At 45.4% G+C, this 11,920-nt stretch overlaps 1 protein-coding gene across 2 annotated transcripts; it reads right to left on the bottom strand.

The window, feature by feature from the left end:
- Positions 1-675: 675 nt before the first annotated feature.
- On the bottom strand, positions 676-11,354 carry LOC115466199 (transmembrane protein 268-like). 2 transcript variants are annotated; one of them, XM_030197302.1, is made up of 9 exons: positions 11,235-11,354; positions 10,248-10,346; positions 7,807-7,964; positions 7,499-7,606; positions 6,165-6,326; positions 5,976-6,086; positions 5,733-5,822; positions 2,035-2,253; positions 676-1,869 (listed from the first exon to the last, which is right to left on the bottom strand). In XM_030197302.1, the coding sequence occupies exons 1-9, from the start codon at positions 11,260-11,262 to the stop codon at positions 1,705-1,707; spliced, it is 1,140 nt and encodes a 379-aa protein (XP_030053162.1). In that variant the 5' UTR covers positions 11,263-11,354; the 3' UTR covers positions 676-1,704. The 2 variants fall into 2 exon arrangements, with proteins under 2 accessions (XP_030053162.1, XP_030053163.1); XM_030197303.1 differs by lacking the exon at positions 10,248-10,346.
- Positions 11,355-11,920: the final 566 nt, after the last annotated feature.

Genomic DNA, 11,920 nt, shown 5'->3' on the forward strand with positions numbered 1-11,920 from the left:
GCATGCTCAATAAAGACTTCTATAAATTAAAAAAAAAAAAGATATAGTGGAATTAGAAAAGGTGCAGAGAAGGGCAACAAAGATGATTAAGGGGATGGGACGACTTCCCTATGAGGAAAGGCTAAAGCGGCTGGGGTTCTTCAGCTTGGAGAAAAGGCAGCTGAGGGGTGATATGATAGAGGTATATAAAATAATGAGTGGAGTGGAATGGGTAGATGTGGAGCGTCTGTTTATGCTTTCCAAAAATACTAGGACAAGGGGGAATGCGATGAAGCTGGAGTGCAGTAAGTTTAAAACAAATAAGAGGAAATTTTTCTTTACTCAGCGCGTAATTCGACTCTGGAATTCGTTGCCGGAGAATGTGGTTAAAGCGGTTAGCTTAGCAGAGTTTAAGAAAGGTTTGGACGGCTTCCTGAAGGAAAAGACCATAGAATGTTATAAATGGACGTAGGGAAAAATCCACTAATCCTGGGACAAGCAGTACAAAATGCTTTGCTCCGTGGATCTTGTCGGGTGATTGTGACCTGGATGGGCCACTGTCGGAGACAGGGTGCTGGGCTAGATGGACCTCTGGTCTGTCCCAGTGTGGTGATGCTTATGTCTTATCCCCCCCCCCCCCCCCACACACACACACACACACACACCCCCTGAATAATAGAACTATTTAGTGCCTTTTGCAGATCATTATTTTATTTTAAAATTGTACATGTAATAATAGAAAGTTTGGATTAAATTACATTGAAAATATTCTTCATCCTCGGTATTCGGAACTCTTTCGCTCACTGTCCTCTCCTGGTTTTCTCCTTTTTGTATTATCTTGGCCTCTCTCACTCTTTGTTTACCCACTTTGTCATCTCATCTCCCACTTCCAACTTCATCACCCCTCTGTCTCGTTAACTCTCTCACCCACCTATCTAGCTGTCACTTGTGTCTCCTCCTGCTGCCCTCACCCTTCCAATTCCCCATCTCTCTCTCTCAATCTCCACCTCTCCCCATTAACTCATTTTCCCTCTCTCATTAACCCCCTCACTTGTCCATCTCCTCCTGCCGCCCTCATCCTTCCACCTCCCCATCTTTCTCCCTCTCTCCTTCATCTCCCCTCCTTCCACCTCTCAGGGTCTCACAATTCATTTCCCATTCTGAGGTATTTCTGTGACTCTATCATATTCCTCCCCTCCCCCCACCTTCTCCTCTAGGGTATCCAGACATAAGTGCTTAAGTCTCATCTCACAGGGCTTTTAATGCAAATCCTTCAATAACCCTTCCCTGGGCTGCTTCCATGTTCTTATGGAGGGAAAGCCTTCAAACTGGATACAATACGCCAAATGAGGCCTCACTAAGGACCTGGAGAGAAGTATTTTCATCTCCTTTTCCTACTGCTCATAACATCTGACAGTATTGTTTGACTGATTCCTACATTTGGCTTTAAGGATTCATAGAGGCCTCTCAGTTGTCCCCATCTCTTTGTACATAAACACCCAAGCTCTTCCCTCCCCCAATAACTTTTTTCCTGTTCACTATAAGTATAATCTCTCTGAGGAACCTAAATAAAACCTACTCTGATAAGTTCCCTCTTACTCTGGAAGGGTGCTGGCTTTCCTTGACTGCTGTTCCAGAGGATCCTGAGGCCCACTTCCCCCCGCCCCCCAAAGATCCGGTTGGGTGATTCAGAGGGCTCATGCTAGCAAGGAGAGGTGACAGACGTCAGGGGAAGCAGTGATGAGCCAGACAGCTCTCGATGTGCTGGCAAAGGCAGGGTACAGCAGCTTGCCGGGCATGGAGGGAATGCAGTGTGTGCGGCAGTTGACATGCGCCCAGCAACCTGGCATAGACAGGACTGTAGAGAGTGAGCAGCTGGGACGCAGCTTCCTGCAAAGGAGGAAGAAAGAGCATAAGGCAATGACAGCAGGTCTAGAAATAAATGAGAATAATACTGGAGGTGAGGGACTGGATACTCAGATCAAGGTCTTTTTTTTTTTTAGTCCATGCTATTGGCAGCGTAAAGATTTCCAGTACAGGATTTCTTCTACGTACCTGAGGCGTGCCGCCGGGAATTAGGCTGAGAGCAACAGTGCGGGCCAGCGCCGATCGAGGTCTTCCAGCAGCCTCATGGCTCTCTTCTCCCGCTCTGCTCCGACCCAGCAAAGGGGTCTCCTCTGAATCCTTCTCCTCGACTACTACAGCCTGCAGGAGGTTGGGGCCACCCTCTGTCACAAGGATGCAGAACTGGCCCAGTTTCTGGTGCATTTTTGCCTGTCCCAGAAAGGATTGCAACAATTATCATTTACAAAGCGTTTCTCAAAACAGAGAGACTAAAGTGAGCAACTTCAGGTTGCACAGGAAGAGTTGGTGTCAGCAGTGGGATGAAATTTTTGGGGCTGATACAGAAAGTCTAACTGCGCAGTCAACACAGGTTAAATGTGTAGAGTACTGAGCAAGCAATAAAAAGAGGGATCAAGCATGGGTGTTTAACTGTGCAGAAGACATGGCCACACACTGCATTTAAATGTTTGGCAATGAAGGCCATTCAGTTTTCTGCTCAATGCAGAGAAGGGCGAATGCACAATATTTTTCGCCAGAGCAGTATAGAAGGTTTAGTGGAGAGGATTTAATGCCAGTTTTTTTTTTTTTAAGATTCCAGCCCTTAGTTTATTTTATTTAATACACAAAACATTACATACAATAGACAAAACTTAATGCCAGTTTTTTTAAAAGCGCTTCCAGTTTTGTCTTCCTCTGTAACTAGAAAGAACTGGCTGCCAGTTAAAAGACTAGCAAGAGGTAACAGGTCATGCTTTAAATTGTCTGTTCTACACCTAAATATCAGCCCCAAAATTCTACATGCAAGAAATTTTTCAGAGGCTGATTTTTATACACAGATAAGTGCCCGTGTATGCTGACACTTTCATTTTTGTTTGGATATGTGCACAAGGAACTGCTTCCCACAAAACTTTTGTTCATATGCATCAGGCAGGCTCCCCTGATTACAATGCAAGTTCTTCATGCATAAAATTTACATACAGGTAGCTTTCTGCAAGGCGCAGTATTATGTTTGTGGTCGAAAAGACAGCTGTACTTGGTTTATGCCTTGGTCCCTCAGTCTGCGGCTGTCACAGTTTGGAGCTCTCAGCGTGAAATTATCACTTAAGGACAGTTTGTGGCAGCAGTGGGATTGGAGAATGGATATGCAACTTTCACCATTTTGGGCTAGGCTGTCACACAGGATGAGTTGGTGGCAGAAATAGGATTGGATCTTAGATCTACAGGTGTCACAGCTTTGTGTTCTCGTCACCTGGCTGTCACATGGGGAGAAATGGTGGCAGAAGTGGGATGGATGGACCTCATACACAATCAGGGAGCTGTTGTAATAAGCCTGTGGTATAAATCTGCATTCTATATTTTTAGAAGAGATTTTCTTTTTTTACTACCATGGTAAATTTTTAATTTTACATCCAAATTAATTATTAAATGAAAAGCACAGAACACAGTAATTAATTTGTACTAAAATCGGACATTAAGAAGTGTGCTAAAATGGAAATAAAGTCCATTTTAAAGTAAAATCAACTTTTATTTTCACTTCAACGGTTAGAGATAGAAGTCTAATTTAACTTGTACCTCTATTTTATTTTTTTTATTTTTGTTACATTTGTACCCCGCGCTTTCCCACTCATGGCAGGCTCAATGTGGCTTACATGGGGCAATGGAGGGTTAAGTGACTTGCCCAGAGTGCCTGTGCCTGAAGTGGGAATCGAACTCACTGGGTGGGCTCCGGAGTAGTATACAAATGAAGTTAGGGGATGAGAAACAAATTGCAAGATAGCACGCAATTCTGGAATACACTACCACGCAACCTGAAAACGATCTACGAATTAACCAACTTCCGCAAACTATTGAAGACTCATCTCTTCGAGAAAATTTATTGCAAGGAACAAAACACATGAAGTCCATACACACTAAAAGAAATGCATCAATACACTCTCTTCTGAATTCTCTTCCCCCGTATTTTCACCACACTTAAAACTCTACCCACAGATAAAATTGTCATACCCTAATGTTCTCTTGATATTGTTCTATCGCCCTATCATTCCCCATTATTACATTCCATCGTTTCTATTCCCAAATGATGTTTTGACTTTGTCTTCCCATAACTCTTCACAATGTAACCCATAATCGTACTGTAACAAATTGTATTTCCATCATTCACAATGTATTGTAAGCCACACTGAGCCCGCAGATAGGTGGGAAAATGTGGGATACAAATGCAATAAATAAATAAATAGGAAGAGGATAGACATAACTGGGAATGGGCTAGTCCAGTGGTACTCAGACCTGCCCTGAGGGACAACCAGCCAGTCAGGTTTTCAAGATACCCCTAATGAACATGTTTACCCAACTCACATCTTTTTCTGAGAAAGCTTTTGCTATATATCCCCGTCAATCTGGCTTCAGGTCTCACCACAGTATAGAAAACATCATGGAAGCACTTATCAGTGAATGTCATTTCCACTTGGACCAGCACAGAATGGTACTGGCAGTCTTGCTAGACCTTTCTGCCGCTTTTGATCTGGTTGACCATTCCCTCTTACTTCCTTAGGCATCAGTGGTACAGTTTTTTTCTTGGTTCGCTTCCTTTCTATCTCATCACACATTTCAGGTCATTTTCTCTGACAAAACATCTGAGTGGAGAGAACTACATCGGGGTGTACCCCAAGGGTCTATACTCTCTCCTTTTCTTTTTAATCTCTTCTTGAGTCCCCTTGCTGCTCTCATACAATCCTTCGGACATGGTAAGCAATTGCTGGGTTTAAAAAAAGTTTGGACAAGTTCCAGGAGGAAAAGTCCAAAGTGTGCTATTGACACAGACATGGGAAGCCACTGCTTGCCCTGGGATTTGTAGCGTGGAATGTTGCTACTCTTTAGGGTTCTGGAATCTTGCTACTCTTTGAGATTCTTCATAGAATCTTGCTATTCGTTATGATTCCGGAATCTTGTTACTCTTTGGGGTTCTGGAACGTTGCCACGATTTGGGTTTCTACCAGGTACTTGTGACTTGCCTTGGCCACCATTTGGAAAACAGGATACTCTTCCCTTACTTCTTTACAGATCTGTCTTGACTCAGTTACTAGCTTTGCTTTACCCTCTTTTTGCAATGCTTATTGTCTCTTAACTTAACACCCTGCTTTCCTATACATTAATGGAGTTCTTTTCTTGTTTCCTATGTTTTAGCCTGTATACCGCTCTGTTCTGCCCATCAGCTAGAGCAGTATAGAAAGTTATTGCAAATAAATAAAATAAGTGCATATTCATTAGGGATATCCTGAAAACCCAACTGGCTGGTGATCCCCAGGACAGGTTTGAGAACCACTGGGCTAGAGGGTGCAGGTCTCCAGGTCTCAGGCTACATAAGCACAAGGGTCTCCAACTAGGAGATCCATATCCACTGTCTGAATATTTAAATTCACTTACACCGTACTTAACCTATGGGCTGAAATAAAGTTTCAGTGTTTAAATGGAAGTAAAAATGTTTTTGCATTTTGAGTTCCCTCTGTTGCATTGGATGTAATTCCATGTGCATTAAAACTCCTTTGCAAATCATTTTAGTGTGTAAAAGAATGCACTAAACTTGGAACGAACCCCTGTGCTAGGTGCAGTGCAGTTTATTACTTTGGCCTGCAGATGGCGCACCTCCACTCCGTTTCTCTCATGCAAACAAGGTGACAGGATGCACTTACCTGCAGGGGATTCTGGGAGTCTGGGCTCCCCTCCAGCAGCTGGGTCAGTCTTTGCAGACAGTCCCCCACATCAAAGAAGCAGAATGTGAGCTGGGGAGGGAAGGACTCAAGAAAAAAAACCCTGTACAACATACACGAAACAGCACGGGTGAACACACAGTTACAAACACATACGCCACTATCAACCATGCATATATCAAGTTCTCCACCCCTATTCCACCCAGCTGCACCTCCAAAGGATACTTGCAGGCGCCCTGTGCATTTCTCCACGTAGTCTGACAGTCCCACCAGCAGCTGGTGATGACGCAGCTTTTCATTGGCTCTCATCAGGCGCACATCGCTGTTCATAATGATCTGCACAGGGAAAGGTCAGTGATTAGGGGTCATGGGCAAGGATGACATGCACAGGACCTCAGCAGCCCCGTTGCTTACCTGGTCTCGGCTGTGCCAGAGGAACAGAGCAACAACTCCAGTAAAGATAACAGCCGCTGTGCTGAACCCCAGGCAGGACAGGATGATGTGTTCCTCAATAAAAGAGTGTAGAAAGAGATGAAAGGTTGAGAAAAGTGCACACCAAGCCAGGACATATAGTGCCTAAAACAGGGGAAGTAAAGAAACCATAGAGATATCAGAACAGGACAGACAAGGAGTGTGCCTGAGACTTCACATGTACCTAGGAAATGCTACACTCAATTACTGCACAGTAACATTACTACTACTACTACTTAACATTTCTAGAGCGCTACTAGGGTTACGCAGCGCTGTACAGTTCAACAAAGAAGGACAGTCCCTGCTCAATGGAGCTTACAATCTAAAGGACGAAATGTCAAGTTGGGGCAGTCTAGATTTCCTGAATAGAGGTATGGTGGTTAGGTGCTGAAGGCGACATTGACGAGGTGGGCTATGAGCAAGGATTTGAAGATGGGCAGGGAGGGGCCTGGCGAATGGGCTCAGGGAGTTTATTCCAAGCATGGGGTGAGGCGAGGCAGAAAGGGCAGAGCCTGGAGTTGGCGGTGGTGGAGAAGGGTACTGAAAGGAGGGATTTGTCGAGAGCAGAGGTTATGGGTAGGAACGTAGGGGGAGATGAGGGTAGAGAGGTAGGGAGGGGCCGCAGATCGAGTGCATTTGTAGGTTAGTAGGAGAAGCTTGAACTGTATGCGATACCTAATCGGAAGCCAGTGCAGTGACTTGAGGAGAGGGGTGATATGAGTATATCGGTCGAGGCGGAAGACGTGCAACAGAGTTCTGAACGGACTGAAGGGGGGATAGATGGCTAAGTGGGAGGCCAGTGAGGAGTAGATTGCAGTAGTCGAGGCGAGAGGTGATGAGAGTTTGGGTGGTATGCTCAGAGAGGAAAGGGTGAATTTTGCTAATGTTATAGAGGAAGAAACAACAGGTCTTGGCTATCTGCTGGATATGCGCAGAAAGCATAGGATGTATTTTTTCTTCTCCTGTAGCTGATATCCCTGTGTAAAAATGATTCCTTTGGGTACTGCCTGTGTGTGTAGCTGCCTCTGGGTCTTCCAGCTCACAGCTTGCTACGGTTTACACTCATGTACTGCAGAGTGACACTGAAGCACAAAGCTCAGGATGTGTTTTTTCTTGCATTGGTGCAGTCTAATACTTAACAGTATCCTGAGACAGAAAAGGTCCTGTCTTCATATGGTTAGCTCAGGGACAGCTGGAGGTTGTTTGGGGGGGGGGGGGGAGCAGTTGGGAAAGGAATAAGAATTACAAGTGCTGGTTCAGAGCAAGAAAAGACTTACACAAAGTAGAAAGATAAGGAACCTGCAGGAGTTAAAGCAGAGAAACCTTCTGACTTCTGGAGGGTCCAGAACCTGATGTAACGGTAATTCATAATCCTCCGCTGGGACCTGGGAAGGGGGTGGTTTCAGCAAAGGGAAGAAGGAGGAGGGGGAGAGAGAAAGAACAGGTGATTTAAAAAAAGGAGTGTATTAATGAGATATGCACTGAGTTGAATTGTCCTTAGCCAAATTCTGTTGCCCCTAGATTGGCTACAGATAAGTCACCGTGTTTGTGTAGATATGAGGCCAAAGAAACAAGGCCTACTCACCTGCAGTCCATTCAGAGCAAAGGCCGGTCCGCAGGCTCTATAATCAAACCCCGAACCCCAGCAGGCGGTCCCAGTGCTCAGTGTCAGGATCACACACCCATTATACAAGAGAGGCTGCTGGTCTGGGAGGCTCCTGGTCTCCCCCGTATCCTCAAGATCTACAATCAAAAAGACAGTATGAGAGAGAGAAGAGAACCGTGATAGCTGAAATCCACTCAACCAGCACCAAGATACCATGACAGCATGTTGCAATTGCCAGTCGAAAACACAGCACCGACGCTGCACTGACAGCGAGACGCCCCAGTGCGTAATGCTGGTAACAAAACTGAATTTTTTCTTCCGAAGACTTCATTCATCGTCCTGTGTCCTTTGACCTGCAACCCAACCCGTTCTAATTATCCTTTATCTTTTATTAAACATTTGCTATACCGCTCGGGTCCAACACAAATCAGAACAGTTTACAAAGGTTATATTCCCTGTATCAATTGTTCCTCCTCTCTTTTGGACTATATTAAACTCTGGAATTCGTTGCCAGAGAATGTGGTAAAAGCGGTTAGCTTAGCGTGGTTTTAAAAAGGTGTGGACAGCTTCCTAAAGGAAAAGTCCATAGACCATAATTAAATTGACTTGGGAAAAATCCACTGCTTATTTCTGGGATGAGCAGCATAAAATGTATTGAACTTTTTTGGGATCTTGCCAGGTATTTGCGACCTGGATTGGCCACTGTTGGAAACAGGTTGCTGGGCTTGATGGACCTTTGGTCTGTCCCAGTGTGGCAATACTTATGTACCTCTGGGGCAATTGTGGGAGAGGAGGGTGGTAGGATCATTCCAACCAGAGGCATAGCCAGAAGTCCATCTTTTTTGGGGGGGAGGGGGGTCCCAAAGGTGGACTGAGGGAGCCAGGTATTCTCTCCCTCCCCCTTCCCTCTCCTGTCGCTCCCTACCGCAACTGCCACCACATCAAAATATACCTTTCCTGACAGGGATGCCAAGCCCCGCAAGCCAAAGACATCTCCTGCGCGAGTCCTACCTGCGCTGCCACAGCAGCGTCCAACTTGGTGGTACACTTCAACCACCGATGTTGGCACTCATGTGCATGCTTAGCTCAGTCACCGAACTGAGCACGTACAAGAGAGCTGGCATTGGAGCAAGGGCGTAGCCAGACCTCGAGGTGGGAGGGGGCCAGAGCCGAAAGTGAGGGGGCACATTTGCGTCTGCTCGTTTTAATGAAATTTGAGCGTGCGCGCGTGCTCAGTTTCACTAAAACATGTGTGCTGGATATGAAGGGAAGAGAGAGCAGGGCAGGAAATGTGGCAGTGCCGGAGACCAGCGCTGGAAAAAGTGCTTCAGCTGGTGGGGGTTGGGGACCCCCGCCAGCCAAACCAGGGACACAGATCCAGTTTGGGGGGGCCCAGGCCCCCGTAGCTACACTATTGCATTGGAGGCTGAAGCGTGCCTGCTGACTTTAGTGCTGCTCAGACAAGCACAGGCGGGACTCAGGCAGGAGACGTCTTCAGCTGGCAGGGCTTGGCATCCCTGCCAGCTATTAAAGCACAGGGGAAAGTAATGGAAAACAAAAATGAGGACATTATAATGCCTTTGTATTGCTCCATGGTGCGACTGCAACTCGAATAGTGTGTGCAGTTCTAGTCACCGCATCTCAAAAAGGATATGGTGGAATTAGAAAAGGTAGAGAGAAGGGCGATGAAAATGATAAAGGGGGTGGGACGACTTCCCTATCAGGAAAGGCTAAAGCGGCTAGGGCTTTTCACTTGGAAAAGAGACGACTGAGGGGAAATATGATAAGAGGTCTATAAAATAATGACTGGAATGGAATGGATAGATGTGAATCGCTTGTTTACTCTTTCCAAAAATACTAGGACTAGGGGGCAAGCAATGAAGCTACAAAGTAGTAAATTTAAAACAAATCTGAAAAAAAATATTTCTTCACTCAACGTGTAATTAAACTCTGGAATTCTTTGCCAGAGAATGTAGTAAAAGCAGTTAGCTTAGCAGGGTTTATAAAAAGGTTTGGATAGCTTCTTAAAAGAAAAGTCCATAAGCCAATATTAAAATGGACTTGGGGAAAATCCACTGCTTATTTCTAGGATAAGCAGCATAAAATGTATTGTACTTTTTTGGGCTCTTCCCAGGTACCTGTAAACTGGATTGGCCACTGTTGGAAACAGGCTGCTGGGCTTGATGGACCTTCGGTCTATCCCAGTATGGCAATCCTTATGTACTTGTATATGTGGGAAGCATGGAATAGTAGGGACAGAAGGCCCACCCCCAACTCCAGAGGAAAAGACAGAAATGAGGGGAGGGGATAGGGAGAGAGGGGAGGAAGGAGCAAACAAATAATCCAGAAAGCATAAGATCAAGATGCCCATTGTCCAAAAATTAATTTCAGTCCCGTCTCTGAGCAGAAAGTTGAATAACCTCTGTAGTGAGACACTGTCTGCTGCCCTTCTGTACCAGCTATGATCATATATGTATCGCCGGTCAAGCCCCCATGACTTGCAGCGCCATCACCCATCCCTGCATGGAAGAAAACGAAGAAAATCAGAGAGGCTGGAAGTGATTCCCAAACTGGGTTCCTCAAGAAATTAGATTGTAGAATCTGTTTGTACGAATATATATATATATATATATATTTTTTTTTTTTTTTACATACATCAAGGGTTCCTCGGTGTATGAAAAAAATATTTTAGGGGTTCCGCCATAGTAAAAAGTTGGGGAATCACTGGCATAACACTGATTGACTTTTTTTTTTGCACAGAGAATCAGATTACATTCAAATATAAGAGATATATAATGTCTGTCTCCAGAGGGCTACAACATATCTGAAACAACTAATGGCCGAATTACTTAACCAAGGTCAGGGGCATGATTTGAACACTGTCTTCCCTGATCAAAGTCACTTCTAGAGCACAGGCCGGATAATTCCCGGGTCTGGTTTAGTGACAGATTTTTCTGTTCCTGCTGCTGTTTCCCCCTCCCGGATCAGACGGTTCCTGCTCTTTGATTTTCTCTTGAGATCTTTGAACGTTGCATCAGTGCAGGAGGAAACGCACTGCCTGCAAAATCTCACTTCCTGGGGTCTCGTCTTGCAACTTTTTAGGGTCCCTATTTGTATAATGAGGGTCTGTCTCTGCGTGTGTGACCGGGGAGGGGGACTGAGCAGCGATCTGTGGCTGGTTGTCCACGTTGTCCTGCTTTCCCAGGGCCCGGTATGATGTTTACAGGGCTGCCTTCTCGATAGGGTTGTTACTACCCGAGGTTCTAGCAGGGAAAGAGACAGGAAGGCACAAATCCACCGATGAGAGAGGGAAAGAGATGTCACCTGGTCTTTTATGTGAGTCTTGGGCCCCCCACCACACCTGGGAAAGAGAGCTGCCCGCCCTCCTAAATCCAGCAGTCACCCACCTCCAGTGCCACAGTGAATGTCTCCCATAGTCAGTCTTGAAATTGCCAAGTAAGGGAAAAGGAAGTAGCAAGTCAGCAGCGGGAGGACGTTCAGAGCTGTCTTCAGGTGATCCAACCCAGCTGTTTGCTTTTTAATCCCTCCCTCCTTCTGATTCTCGCCACCCCTTGCAATCTTGTGTGACCTGCGGGGTATTATCAGTGTGTTTTTTCTAGCAAAAAAGGTGCCAGTACTCAAATGCAAGGTCACCTTTCAGGGGTGGGGTGATCAGTGTGGGACCCACCCTACAATAGCCAGCCCCCCTGCAACGAGTCATAAAACCTATGATAAGGCCGAATTGGTGTGTAGAGCCTCTGGGTCAATTTTTAGCAGACAATGGAAAAGGTGCCAGTACTTAGTACCCCCCCAAGTTCCCCCTCAAAAAAAAGCCCTGATTATTATTATCCTGTGCCTCAGTTCTAATCCCGGGCTCTGTTACTGATTCTCTGAGTGTGACCTCGAGATGAGTCAGTTCACACTTCCCAGTGCCTTAGCTCAATGAAATCCCAGTCTCTGTCAGTGGTTCTCTAACCTGTTTATAATCACTAAGTACCATATATAAAACATACTACCTAGGAAATCCATAACATGATAGGAAAGTAAAAACAAACATTCCATTCAAAATTAAATGACTTGCTTTATCTCCCTG

This window comes from Microcaecilia unicolor, chromosome 3 (genome assembly GCF_901765095.1).
Source record: "Microcaecilia unicolor chromosome 3, aMicUni1.1, whole genome shotgun sequence".
NCBI lineage: Eukaryota > Metazoa > Chordata > Amphibia > Gymnophiona > Siphonopidae > Microcaecilia > Microcaecilia unicolor.

Coding starts and splice junctions, on each gene's coding strand:
- LOC115466199 (XM_030197302.1), bottom strand. CDS start 11,262: ATGGGAGACATTCACTGTGGCACTGGAG. Junction 10,347..11,234: donor CATTCACTGTGGCACTGGAG/GTGGGTGACTGC, acceptor TCTTCCATGCAG/GGATGGGTGATGGCGCTGCA. Junction 7,607..7,806: donor TTGCTCTGAATGGACTGCAG/GTGAGTAGGCCT, acceptor CCCCCTTCCCAG/GTCCCAGCGGAGGATTATGA.